Below are 14116 nucleotides of genomic sequence, written 5' to 3' on the forward strand. Positions count from 1 at the left end.
CTGCACATAAATAACACCATGGAAAGTCTGCTGAAAACAGCATCAGTCCGGGTTAGTTCCATTCAAATCATGCAAGTTAGTGTCCAAAACAAGGGCAAAAGTGTTTGGAAAAGTAGATATGACGGAGACGTATCACGAACCCATTTCGGTGACGTATTGGACTTTGCGAACGCGGAGCGGCGTTGGGTCGGTCGTACCGGGCATGTTGCCTCGCTGCGTGCTACTCCTCGGAGACGACGACCCTCGAGTCCGAGGGACCGCCGTAACCGCCTCCTGCGAGGTTGTAGAGGATGCGGCCCCGCGCCTTCGTGATCACGGGTGGCAGCTCCTCCTTGACGGGGCGGCAATTGCGGCAAGGCGGGCCCCTCAATCCGGGCGTACCTGCCTCGTTGACATGCCGAAGTGGGGATGCCGACTCCCACCTCACGCGGACATGTAGCGGGGATGGTGGCTCCTCCTTGACGTGCGCTGACGATGGTGGAGACGAGCCCATCTGACGGAGTGGTCACTCCGTCATGATCTCCATTTGACAGACGAATTCTTCGTTTGTCGGAGCGGCCTCCGCGAGGAGACAGGGCCGGTCTGCGGTTGCTGGTCCTCCTCGTCGTGGATAAGATGATGATCTCCTCCTTGCCGGAGGAGCCGGCCGCCGTGGTTGTCGAGTGGCCCAGAGAGCGAGGGTGGCAGCGCCAAGAACTACTTGATGAAGAGCTCCCACTGCCATCGCCTACCGATGCGAAGAACCATGACTTCGGCATCACCGCTGGGGTTGGCGGGGCTCAGAGAGGATGAGGGGTGGAGAGGAGGAGGGGCTCGGATAGGACGAAGTGCGGATGGGCAACACCGGCGCACGGCTTAAATAGCCGTGGCCAGGCAAGTCGAAGCGCCGGTTAGCCCGCTTCAATGCGGTGCAACCGTTAGTGTTGGTTTCGCAGGACGCAGCGTCCGCATTGAAGCGGCAACGCCCGAGAGGTCATGTTCGTCAGCGTCATCCTCATGTCTATTCACATCAAGCAGCATCAATGTCGGCCGCTGCATGCTCTCGTGTCAGCCTGAATGCAGTGTGGCAAGCGCCGCATGCGTACGGTGAAAAGTGCAGAAGAGACGGCTGAGATTTTTTGGGTGGGCCACAGTCGTCAGAGCGGTCAGGATGCCCACAAAGCCCCAGTTTGTCTCGGATTTGCGGGAAAAAATGCATCCGGACCCGTCGACGGAGCGATGCAGGTCCGGGTTAGATGGTGCAACACATCCGGACCGCTATGTCCGGACAATCATGGCTGGTTTAAAGGTCCAAGTTAGAGATGCCCTAACCATGAGAGCTCCGGTTCTATATGCTCTAAGAGCATCTCCAACAGCCGCGCAACGCGCCGCGCGCTAAAAGTCAGAATACAACGCCGGGTTAGCCAGCTTTTGCGCATGGCGGTGCGCTGGCTCCAGCGGCCGCCGCAAATTAAAGCGCGCCCACGCCGCTCCAGCAGGCGCGCTATATTTCATCAGTTTTTTCCTACTACGATTCGATACATATTTGGTTTCGTAGATAGTTCTCTTACTACTACTACTTGTCCGACTCAAACTCTGTCTCGGTGATATCCTCCTCCGACGTCGGAGCGTAGGCGTCAAGGAACCGCTCGTCGCCGGAGTTCTAGGAGGACGCATCTCCTAGCGCTTCGTTGTATTTAGCGGCCGCCTTCCGCGTTCGCTTCTCCTCGCGATAGTCGGCTCGCTCCTCCCTCCTCTTCGCCCTCTTCGCCCTCCTCTGGGCGAAGAATTGTTCCTCGTTGGTGTCTTCCGGGAAGCGATGGCTCCACAGCGCCATGGCTTGCTCGTCCATCTCGGCCAGCCTGAGACGATGCTCCCGCCTCCGGTGCTTGCGACGATCCTCGTCGGTGAGAAGCCGCGAGAAAGGCGCCAACTCCTGTGCCCGCTCCCGCGTCGCCACGTCGGCGAAGTTCATGTCCTGACGGGACCGCAGGAAGCGCCACGCCGCAGCGTTGTACGCGCGGGCGCCCTCCTGGGCGGTGTCGAAGGTTCCGAGACGGAGCCGCATGCCGCCGGCCCGACCGAATCTCGGCGGAGTAGGTGCCGGACGGACGCACGCGGACGCCGCGGTAGCCCGTACCTCCACGCCGGCGAGGCGGCATGGTGGCGCGGTGGTGGCGTGTCGGCGGCAGAGGGCGGCAGAGGGCGATTGAGAGATGAAGAGAGCGCTAGAGGGCGCTGCAATTTATAGGCGCGCTGAACGTGGAGCGCCAAATGTAGCGCGCGCAATCTTTTCCCGCGCGCTAGTTTCCCGCCACCGCTGGAGCGCGCGAAAACGTCCCGCGCGCGCTAAAAAGTCAATTTACCGCGTGCGCATCTTTTGACGCGGCTGTTGGAGATGCTCTAATAAAAAAGTAACCATCACGTTAACGCTGCCGAAACCACAAACGTATTTATACGTCACACCATGTCTATCATGCGGGCACTCCAAGGAACAGGCGCCGCCTGCTGCTCACATTACCCAAATCAGAGGCACGATCATCGTCGCCGATGTGTAAATTACAGAGTCATTGGTCTATCACCGGCTCCTAAACCAGGCAGGCTCCACACCATGCCGTATATGAGCTCATCTTCTCCAGATTAGCTTCCATTTTGCTTCCATATGATCCAACCAGGACTGCTTTTTGAGGGAAGTCAACTGCGCATATGCTCTGGATGCGCGTCTAAGGCAGACTACCGATCTTTTCCTCCTCCCTACTCCACCATGTTCCTTCGGATCAAAGACACGCGCTGGCTACAGAGTCGTCGTCGTCCTCGGGCAGTAGATCGTAATAATATCATGGCATAAATCGCACCAGAAGAAATTTCTCTGTTCTTCCTGCCCTTCCTGCCCGCGCCCGAAGCAGAGGCCGTCATCGATCGATATCGATCTTGTAAGTGTCTGCCTTGTAGAACCAGAATCTTGTTACATATATAAATTCGTGTTCATTCTTAAAATTTCCGAGGTGACTGTAATATATGCAGTGAGGATGAGATTAGTCCCGGTTCTGTCGGCGTTAGCCATGGTGTTGTTGGGGTTCGTCCTCGGCTTTTCTTTCCCGGCATCGATGACGCCCAATGTATGATAAGAAACAGCAAATGTTTTTATCTTGGTATATTTGCTTCAAATTAACTTGGCATCATGATAGTAAGATTGGTCATGTATGTATGCAGCTTCAGTGCGGCGTACTGCCTTGGAGTGGCAGCACCAACTCCAGCTCCAGTGACAGCTTCCTGGGGAGACTGTGGGCACCATTACTCAGAAACAGCAGTAGCACCTCAAATGCCACTTCAGGGGTACATTACATGCATACTTGCTGTTCTGAACTTTCAGAAACAATCCAGTTTGAACTTTGTGAAGAATTAACAGTACATGTTTGCAGATGATCTAAACAAATCTGCATTTCTGCAGATTGTGAATGTTGCAAGGAAGCCTGAAGGCGCAGGGAGGTTACCGCCGGGCATCGTGGTCTCGGAGTCCGATCTTCACCTGCGCCGGCTATGGGGATCCCCTACGAAGGTCTTTCTCGCCTTCTCTGAACCCTGAATTCGTGTCTCAATTCTAGCTAAGCTTACTCTGAATAACTTGTTGCGGTGTGCGATGCGCAGGACACGCCGGTTCGAAAGTACCTCCTGACAATGGCGGTAGGGTACAAGGAAAGGGCCAATGTCAATGCAACTGTTCAAAAGGTAATTAAGAAGGAACCAAGAAGTGGTTTCTGAACTTTGATCAATACTAGTACTTGACTTTTACATAATAACGGTCAGATGACACTGGACTGCACATAACGCAGTTCTCGGACAACTTCGACGTGGTGCTGTTCCACTACGACGGCCACACGACGGAGTGGGACGACGAGTTCCAGTGGTCCAAGGAGGCCGTTCATGTCAGCGCCAGGAAGCAGACCAAATGGTGAGAGCACCGTGCCTGTCTCCAACATTTTCGTTCTTCAGTCATTAGTCCCGGCAATCTTCAGACATTTCTGACCTGCAATGTCTGAATGATGATTGACGAAGGTGGTTCGCCAAGAGGTTCCTTCACCCGAGCATCGTGGCGCCGTACGACTACGTGTTCCTGTGGGACGAGGACCTCGGCGTCGACAACTTCACCGCCGAAGCGTAGGATCATCGCCGATCATCCATGTCCATTCGTGTGGCTGCTTTCTGAATCTAGCTAGCTCTGAAATTTGATCATTGAGAGACTGTGGGCGGGCGGTTGCAGGTACATTGACATCGTGAAGAAGCACGGGCTGGAGATCTCGCAGCCGGGGCTGGACGCCACCAAGGGGCACAAGGCGTACGACGTCTCCGTCAAGAGAAACTCCGGCGAGGTGCACAAGTAAGCATGCACGCTGATTCTGCATTCCATATGATGATTAATTAATCTGGCATGCATGCTTGAACGACACAGGACGGATGCAGGGGGGGAGAAGTGCCCCGACGTGCACCAGCGGCCGTGCAGCGGGTAATCGATCATCATCAACACAAGTTCTTCACCTTGTGTCAGGTGTATGAAAATCTTATAAGTTACTAAGATGAAGAAGCATGCATGCATGGGCAGGTTCGTGGAGGTGATGGCGCCAGTCTTCTCAAGGGATGCTTGGAGATGCGTGTGGCATATGATCCAGGTTGATTTTGTTCGTTGCTCATAGTTAATTCTGGATTATTATTTGAACCACCTTTAATTTTGTCTCAAACTAAAATGAAGAACTTATTATTTATTTATTTATTTCAGAATGATCTGGTTCATGGATGGGGTCTCGACTTCAACTTCTGGAGATGTGTCGACGTACGTAATTACTTGACCAGAGATACATGCAGCATTTTTATAGATTCACTGAAGAACGCTTGAGTTATCCAGAAAATCGCTTTGAAAAATTGTGCACACCTGACATGGCTCACTTTTTTTTCCTGTTTTTAACTGGCAGGACCCTGAAGAGCAATTTGGCATCGTGGACACACAGTATGTTGTCCATCATGCAGTTCCCACACTCAGAGATCAGGTAACGTAACTTTACCAAGTGCTTGCCTACACAGATTCAAACTCGAGTCGGCCGAGAGACATCATGGCGCTCTTACCACGAGGCCAGGAACCCATCCACGCGTTTTGATTGAGTTGCATCCCTTTTTCCCGCAAGAAAGTTTTTTTTTTAAAGGGTGAATTTGTTTGGCTTAAAATGGAGAATCAAGAGAATAAAAACACAACGAGCATCAAGAGGCCGCAAGAAAGATACTGTATTATGGAGCTTAAAGCATGTTCATTTGGAAAGATGTTTAGCAAAATATATTGAATTTTCACTGCGTAGGAAGGATTGTACTGCTGTGTCTTCCTGACTGAGCACTGATAATTAAAAGGTGCTGATATAATATTTATCAAGCACAAAGTCATACATCACAAATTGTTTAAGCAACTTACTACACCACAACCACTTAAAGCATGAACATTTTACATATGAAGCATATCTTGCGTGCGTGGCATGCTCTCAGATGCGCTCTTTTAATTTTTCTGTGTTACTCCCTCGATTGGCATGCAGGGTAACGGAGAAAAGCAAGGAAGCAGGGCTAAGGTATGCAGATATGTACATTTAATTTTTTTATACAAATATTGACATTACATAGTACTAATTGATTAAGGTAACACAATATATTTCATGAGAATATTAATTGTTGTTATGCTTGATGCGTAGGTGAAAGACCGGCAATACGAGGAGATGCACGCCTTTGACTCAAGAATGGATAATGCTGACAAGGAGCTGGCCAACTCTACCGCCAGATCATCATCCCAGCCCTAAAGTAGTTTCCGTATTGGTTAGTTACACAAGGAGTACTGCACATTCAGATAATATAGTTGACTAAACACTAAGAAAACACCACTGGTTTTGTTAATGATCTACAACGGACCGAGAGGGGGTTGAGATGAGACCATTTTATTTTATTTTTATTTTCCATTATTGGATTCATTGTTGTACATTTGCTTTTTATTGGCATGAAGCGTTTATTTGCAACACTTTGTATTATTGAACACTAATAAGTGGTATTTTTGTTAACATACAGTTTTTGGTGATTATATATAACACAAAGACATGTACATTATGAGCTTCGCACATTGGCAACCGTGTGCTGACTTAACACTTGTCATCATGATTTTCATTTTAGAATAAAGACACAAAACAAGTATGGATTTAAATTAATAAAGCCCACACCAGCAGAGTGCAAGCAAACTCAAAAACAAAGGTAGTTCAGCCACATAAAAAAAGTCTAGAGATTACAAGGACACCCAACAAGAGCACGCGGGCTCCAAAGCTGCAAAAACGGATTTCCTATTTGCCACACGTTCCGGCAAATTCTCGCCGCAATGCAAACCTTTTTGATTCCGGTATTGGGCCGGGCCGTTTCGCAGCTTTACGCAAAGCTTTCTGTTTCCAGTTTTAGGAATGTTCTATAGGTTCCAAGCCGGTTTTTTTTACGGTTTTGGGAACCTTATGTAAGGTTCTTAAACAGCTTTTTTTCTGTTTCTTTTTTGTTTTCTCGTATTCTTTTTCCGTTTTTTTTTATTTTCTTTCATTTTCCATTTTATTTTTCAACAATTCAGAAACTTAAACATGTTCGCATTTTTATTTTTTCATTAAACGTTCCAGTTTTGAATTATTTTCAGAAATTCCAAAAAATATATTTTTTTGAAATTTGTTCGCTTATGTTTGAAAATTCAAAAGGTTTAGAATTTTAAAATTTTCAAAAATGCTTGTATTTTAAAATTTTATTTATTAATTAAAAACATATTCCTGTTTTCAAAATTTGTTCACAAATTACAAAAAAATCATGTTTTCAAAATTTGTTAGCAAAATAAAAAAAGTTCAAGAACTTCTTAAAATGTTCGCCTGTGGGACAGCGACGTCCCAAAAAACGGCTCAGATTCTCGCTAACGTTCGGAGCTCCTTATCTTATCCCCGGCTCGGATATTTCGTCATGACCTGGTCCACGCACTAGGACGGCCACGCGCGTCCTCTCGAAACAGGCTTTCACCCCGCTTTATAAATAAAGCAACAACTGAAACAGGCAGCACGCGTCCTTCGTGCCACTACTATGATACGGTCCCAGAAACGAACCACTACCGTATATCGTGAACCGCGTTTTTTACCCCGCCTCCTATCAGTCATGTCAGCGCTATTATTTCGGATCCCAAGTCACAAAACGGAGAGGGAAGTTTTGTAAAAGCAACAGGAAGAATTGCTCAGATGCCCGTGAGCGTATATAACTTGGGTCGTGTTATAAATGCTCTAGCTAAACCTATTGATGGGAGAGGCGAAATTGTAGCTTTCGAATCTTGCTTAATTGATTCTCCTGCTTCAAGTAGAATTTACAGGCGTTTCGTATACGAACCTCTTCAAACAAGGCTTATTGCTATGGATTCGATGATCCTATAGGGTGCAGGGATGACGATTTCGAGAGCATTTGCGCTTGGGCATCGAATCGCCGCTTCCATAGAGCAAGCAACTACTATATGAGTGGACATTTAGGTTCGCTATATATACTAGATGATTTTTCACAAAGATAGAACTAGCAGCCGGCTATGTTATTACCCTTGCCCGTATCATGTCACGATGGCATGCCAGGTTTCGTTGAATGAGAAAAATAGTCAGCGTAAGCCGAACTAGTGTTACAGAAAGTCGGATCCATTCATTTATATCCATGCACTAGTAGAAAACAGGGCTTTGGTTCGGGCAGGGCAAGCCCATTAGTCCCGGTTCAGTCACGAACCGGGACCCATGGGGGCCGTCCTGGTTCGTTAGCCCAGGGGGGCGGCCGGGGTCTCGTGGGCATTGGTCCTGGTTCATGGGGACCCATTTGTCCCGGTTCTAGGCCCGAACCTGGACCAATGTGCCTCGCTCCTGGCCCACAACCATTGGTCCCGGTTCTTGGCTTGAACCGGGACAGATGGCTGGGCTTTAGTCCCGGTTTCAGCCACGAACCATGACAAAGGAGCTGCCTATATATACCCCATCGCCACAGCAGAGCACTCCACAGTGCTCTGTTTTTTTTGGCCGGTGAGGGGAGGGCATTTGGGTGCTCTAGTTCACCTCCTATGCACATGAGGTGTTCGATGAAATGTCTGAGCCACACTAGTTAATCTTTCTCCTCTAGAAACTCGACCTCCGAGCTCCATTTTCCCCGAGATTTGTCCATGTTTTAGCAGTCCGTCACGTCCCGTCCCCATCTTCACCGCCGTCGATCGCCCGCACCACCGTGGTGAGCCTCTCTTGTTCTTATCTTCTTTCTGAAAGAAAAAAAATTCTTACTTCAGATAGATACTTGTCTAATTTTCTTACTTTTATTATTCCTTGTTATTATATAGTGCGATGGTTTTGGTATCCACCCCCATCATCCCTCCTCTTGTCTATGATTCGGATGTGGTATATATATATTATCTTTTTATAACTATTTGGTTCATTTATTGTTTATGACAATTATGCCGACCAATGTGACATATATTTTATTTATCTAGGAGGTGGTTGAACCGGAAATTCCAACCGACCCTATTGTCGAGAGGTTAAATTTAGTTGAAGAAGAAAACAATTACTTGAAGGAAAAAATAAAAAAAATTGAGGAGGAGAAGATGATATTGGAGTTGCATGTTGCGGATGTCGTCGATGATCACAAGATCAAGATGGATGCAATGCGGTTGAAGATTAGAAAGATTAGAAAATATGTCATTCATACCGAGGCTTGGTATTATTATGCAGTTGGATCAATTGTTACCTTGGTTGCGATTATGATTGCATTTCTTGTTGCATTGAAATGTTTTACATCATTTCAATGTATGGTTTAATTATATGCTCTGTAGAGCTATATATGTTGTTCAATGAGAACTATGTATGTACTTTGGTTTTAATGTGATGATGAACTTCTATTAATTTGGTCACTTATCAATTTCAGGGTCTTATAGCTCAAAATAGCCAGTAAATGCATGAAAAATAACAAATGAAGTCAGAAAGGGTTGAAAATTGATGATGTGGCTTTGAATGGTGCATTTTGAACACAGAAAAAATCTGGAGTTCAAATAAGTTAAAAAAATGAAATCCCTTTGTAACAGACGAGTTTCCGTATGAAACCCTGATACTTCGAAAGAGATTGTCCGTTTTGTACACGAAGTGCATCCACTTTTTGCCGTAACCCTCTCTACTTTCTTGCACATTCTATGTGGGTCAAATGATGATACCATGCCAACTTTCACCCTTTTCAGAGTTCATTTGAAATGCTTTTCAATTTCAGGGTCTTATAGCTCAAAATAATCAGTAAATGCATGAAAAATAACAAATGAAGTCAGAAAGGGTTGAAAATTGTTGATGTGGCTTTGAATGGTGCATTTTGAACATAGAAAAACTCTGGAGTTCAAATAAGTTAAAAAAATGAAATCCCTTTGTAACAGACGAGTTTTCGTATGAAACCCTGATACTTCGAAAGAGATTGTCCGTTTTGTACACGAAGTGCATCCATTTTTTGCCGTAACCCTCTCTACTTTCTTGCACATGCTATATGGGTCAAATGATGATACCATACCAACTTTCAACCTTTTCAGAGTTCATTTGAAATGCTTTTCAATTTCAGGGTCTTACAGCTCAAAACAATCAGTAAATGCATGAAAAATTAACAAATGAAGTCAGAAAGGGTTGAAATTGATGATGTGGCTTTGAATGGTGAATTTTGAACACAGAAAAACTCTGGAGTTCAAATAAGTTAAAAAAATGAAATCCCTTTGTAACAGACGAGTTTCTGTATGAAACCCTGATACTACGAAAGAGATTGTCCGTTTTGTACACGAAGTGCATCCACTTTTTGCCGTAACCCTCTCTACTTTCTTGCACATGCTATGTGGGTCAAATGATGATACCATGCCAACTTTCAACCTTTTCAGAGTTCATTTGAAATGCTTTTCAATTTCAGGGTCTTATAGCTCAAAATAATCAGTAAATGCATGAAAAATGGTGCATGAAAAATAACAAATAAAATAAATAAGTAACTAGAAACAAAATAATATAAACTTTAATAAAATATATAAGTGGAAACAAAATAAAATAAACTTTAATAACATTAATAAAATTTATGAAACTAAAATTATCAAAGTATTTTCTCTTCAAAACATTATAAGCAACCTCTAGTATTATTGAAACTAAAATTATATAAAATTGATGCAACTAAAATTATCGAAGTATTTTCTGTTCAAAATCATTAAAAGCAAAAAGAATTTTCATAAAGAACTTTTTTGTTAGAAACTTTAATAGCAAAAAATTATCATAAAGTAAAATAAATAAGTAATTAGAAACAAAATAAAATAAAATAAATAAGTTTTTTGTTGTAAGTAGAAACAAAACAAAATAAATAAAGCAAAAAAGAAAACAAAAAACAGGCAAAAAAATATGCCACCTACTGGGCCACCACGGCCTGAATACAACTAGAAACCCAACGATGGGCCAGGATTCAGGCCCGCAGAAGGCCCAGTAGGCCCATCGGGCATAGCAGTGACAATTAGGCCCGTAAGCCTGCAATGGAGAGGAGTTCGAGAGGGGTGCGGCAGTGGGGCTTATAAATCACTGCGCGCCCCTCTCAACTAGCGAGGTGGGACTAAACTTTCGACGCGGGCGCAGCGGCACGGGGCCTTTGGTCCCGGTTGGTGGCGCCAACCGGTACCAATGCCCACCCTTTAGTCCCGGTTGGTGCCACCAACCGATACCAAAGGCCGCCGCTTCCCGCCCTTTGGGCTGCCGAAAACTGACCTTTGGTCACGGTTGGTGGCACCAACCGGGACTAAAGGTAGCATTCGTCCCGGTTGCTGCCACGAACCGGTACCAATGCTCTTTGTATTTAAGCTAGACTTGTGAAAATTTCACAACTTCACAGTTAGTTCGTGCCCGACGCCCCAGCGCTGCTCCTCGTCGCCGTCGCTGTTGATAACCCACAAGTATAGGGGATCAATTGTAGCCTCTTTCGATAAATAAGAGTGTCGAACCCAACGAGGAGCTAAAGGTAGAACAAATATTCCCTCAAGTTCTATCAACCACCGATACAACTCTACGCACGCTTAACGTTCGCTTTACCTAAAACAAGTAGGAAACTAGAAGTACTTTGTAGGTGTTGTTGGATAGGTTTTCAAGATAATAAAGAGCGCGTAAATAAAAAGTAGGGGTTGTTTTGATAAAGACACAACTAAATTAGTTTTAGTAGAGAGCTTTTTGTCACGAGAAAGTTATTTGTCCCTAGGCAATCGATAACTAGACCGGTAATCATTATTGTAATTTTATTTGAGGGAGAGGCATAAGCTAACATACTTTCTCTACTTGGATCATATGCACTTGTGATTGGAACTCTAGCAAGCATCCGCAACTACTAAAGATCATTAAGGTAAAACCCAACCATAGCATTAAAGCATCAAGTCCTCTTTATCCCATATGCAAACAACCTACTTACTCGGGTCTGTGCTTCTGTCACTCACGCCACCCACCATAAGCAAAGCATGAACATATTGCAAACCCTACAGCGGGAATCCCTCACGCTTGCGTGACACGGAGAGCACCATAGGACAGCACCAATAATAAAACATGCAACTCAAACCAATCTTGATCATCAAATAACCCATAGGACAAAACGGATCTACTCAAACATCATAGGATAGCCATACATCATTGGGAAATAATATATAGCATTGAGCACCATGTTTAAGTAGAGATTACAGCGGGTAAGAGAGAGGTTACACCGCTGCATAGAGGGGGGAAGAGTTGGTGATGATGGCGGTGAAGTTGTTGGTGAAAATTGCGGTGATGATGATGGCCACGGCGGCGTTCCAGCGCCACCGGAAGAGAAGGGGAGAGGGGGGCCCTTCGTCTTCTTCTTCCTTGACCTCCTCCCTAGATGGGAGAAGGGTTTCCCCTCTGGTCCTTGGCCTCCATGGCGTGGGAGGGGCGAGAGCCCCTCTGAAATTGGATCTGTCTCTTTGTCTCTCTCTGTTTCTGCGTTCCTCCCTCCTGCCCTTTCACCGTTTCGTGTATATATGGAGATCCGTAACTCCGATTGGATTGAAACCTTCGCCCAGTTCTTTTTCCAAAAATTAGCTTTCTTGCGGCCAAAGTAGAGCATCAACCGCCTTACGAGGGGCCCACGAGGGTGGGGGGCGTGCCTGCCTGGAGTGGGCGTGGGCCCCACCCTCGTGGCCACCTCGGGCACCGTCTCGCGTTGATTTTACTTCCCAAAAATCACAAATATTCCAAAATAATTCTCTGTCCGTTTTTATCCCGTTTGGACTCCGTTTGATATGGGGTTTCCGCGAAACATAAAACATGCAACAAACAGGAACTGGCACTGGGCACTGGATCAATAAGTTAGTCCCAAAAATAGTATAAAAAGTTGCCAAAAGTATATGAAAGTTGAATAATATTGGCATGGAACAATAAAAAATATAGATACGACGGAGACGTATCAGCCGTCATCGCCCCTGCCTCCGACGCCGTCGCCGTGCCGCCCCTGCCTCCGACGCCGTCGCCGCACCGCCCCTGCCTCTGACGCCGTCGCCGCGCCAGCCCTGCCTTCGACTCCGTCGCCGCGCCGCCCCTGCCCCCGACCACGCCATCGCCACGCCGGCCCTGCCCCGCGGCCTGCCCCCGCGCGCCGGCGCCCTCGCCTCCCCCGCTGTCGCCATTGCCAGACGCCCCCGCTGTGAGCCGCCACGCCGGTCTGGCTCTATTTTTATTTTGTATTAGATTAATTTTTTGTTCATATATATAAAATGTATATTTGTATGTATGTGGCTATATGTAAGTTCAGAGCATGTTTTTTATTAGATTAATTTCTTATTAGATTTACTACATTAATTTTTTTGTTCACAGCATGTTTTTGTTCATATATGTATTTTTTTGTTCATATGTGTATTAATGTTTTTGTTGCATATATGTAATTTTTTTCAATGTATATATGTATGTGGTAGCTATATATGCATGATGAGGGGGGTGGGGGTCGATATGCCCCCTCCCCGATAATTTCAACATGAGGGGAGGTCGATATACCCCCTCCCCGATAACATTTTTTAGAAAAGTTTTATATATCTAGCTAGGAAGAAAGGAAGAAGGAATGAACTAAAAAGAGAAAGAAGAAGAAAAATAAGAGGAGAAGAAGAAGGAATAGAGGAGAAGAAGAAAAAATAGAGTCTATTTTTTCTTCTTCTCCTCTATTCCTTCTTCTTCTCCTTTTTTTTCTTCTTCTCCTCTTTTTTTATCTTCTACTTCCTCTTCTTAATTTTTATCGGGAACTCCGTTCCAAAATAACTTCGACATGATGGGCGGTCGATATATATACCCCCTCTTGACCATGATAACTTATACCACGGGAGCACCCCCCGGCCCTCTCGCTCGACCAAAACTCTCGAGGACACCCAAACCATAGAAAAAAACGATGTCGGTCTCCTACCCCCTCCCGCCGCGCCTCTACCCGACAAACTCTCTCGAGGCCACCCAAATTTACCAAGTTAAAAGAGCGTTGTCTTCGAGGCCACCCCAAACCCTTGAAGCGTTGTCGAGGCCACCCCAAACCCTTGAAGCGTTGCCGATCGAGGCCACCCCAAACCCTAGAGAAGCAGCGTCGAGGCCACTAATTAATATGATTCTTTATTGTGATTAGCTAGCTAGTTCTACGTTTGCCAGTAATATATCCATCTGTCATGTTTGAATAATAATTGCCATGTTGTAAAAATTTGCAGAAACTATGGACCCCGGCCCCGAGATGAAGCAAAAGAAGCGATGTTGGGGGACATAATCGCACACGGAAGTGAGGCCATCTTGTCGTTTCTCAACGACACCGATGGTCTGGAAGGAGAGGGTGAAGAAGCAGACTACGGTGATCGAACAATGGAGGAGGAAGGACATGATCATGATGGCTCCGGTGACCCAATGCCTGTGCAAGAAGGACACCGTGATGACGGCTCTGGTGACCGAACGGAGTCTGGCCAGGTATATATATTAATTAAGCATGTGCTGACTATAGCTAGCTAATTGATGCATTAATTGTTTTTGGTATGTACACATATATTAATGAACTCTCGTCTTTCTTCTTTTTT

General features: G+C 45.8%; 2 protein-coding genes across 2 annotated transcripts; one reads left to right on the forward strand and one right to left on the reverse strand.

Moving 5' to 3' along the window:
* Positions 1 to 1642: 1642 nt before the first annotated feature.
* Positions 1643 to 2047, reverse strand: LOC141026884 (uncharacterized). Its single transcript, XM_073503759.1, has one exon. The coding sequence runs from the start codon at positions 2045 to 2047 to the stop codon at positions 1643 to 1645; it is 405 nt and encodes a 134-aa protein (XP_073359860.1).
* Positions 2048 to 2759: 712 nt separating this feature from the next.
* Positions 2760 to 6556, forward strand: LOC109764540 (uncharacterized). Its single transcript, XM_020323340.4, has 14 exons — positions 2760 to 2912; positions 3004 to 3098; positions 3193 to 3315; positions 3431 to 3538; positions 3628 to 3708; positions 3813 to 3931; positions 4036 to 4137; positions 4241 to 4357; positions 4430 to 4483; positions 4580 to 4646; positions 4754 to 4807; positions 4947 to 5021; positions 5553 to 5585; positions 5706 to 6556. The coding sequence occupies exons 2-14, from the start codon at positions 3009 to 3011 to the stop codon at positions 5808 to 5810; spliced, it is 1128 nt and encodes a 375-aa protein (XP_020178929.1). The 5' UTR covers positions 2760 to 2912; positions 3004 to 3008; the 3' UTR covers positions 5811 to 6556.
* The last annotated feature ends 7560 nt before the right edge of the window (positions 6557 to 14116 follow it).

The sequence above is a fragment of the Aegilops tauschii genome, chromosome 7 (assembly GCF_002575655.3).
Source record: "Aegilops tauschii subsp. strangulata cultivar AL8/78 chromosome 7, Aet v6.0, whole genome shotgun sequence".
Classification (NCBI taxonomy): Eukaryota; Viridiplantae; Streptophyta; class Magnoliopsida; order Poales; family Poaceae; genus Aegilops; species Aegilops tauschii.

What these genes read in the sequence shown, in the direction of transcription:
- LOC109764540 (XM_020323340.4), top strand. Translation starts at nt 3,009, where the DNA reads ATGAGATTAGTCCCGGTTCTGTCGGCGTTAGCCATGGTGTTGTTGGGG. An exon ending in CGGCATCGATGACGCCCAAT is followed by an intron (nt 3,099 to 3,192) that starts GTATGATAAGAA and finishes GTATGTATGCAG; the next exon opens with CTTCAGTGCGGCGTACTGCC. An exon ending in TATGGGGATCCCCTACGAAG is followed by an intron (nt 3,539 to 3,627) that starts GTCTTTCTCGCC and finishes TGCGATGCGCAG; the next exon opens with GACACGCCGGTTCGAAAGTA.
- LOC141026884 (XM_073503759.1), bottom strand. Translation starts at nt 2,047, where the DNA reads ATGCGGCTCCGTCTCGGAACCTTCGACACCGCCCAGGAGGGCGCCCGC.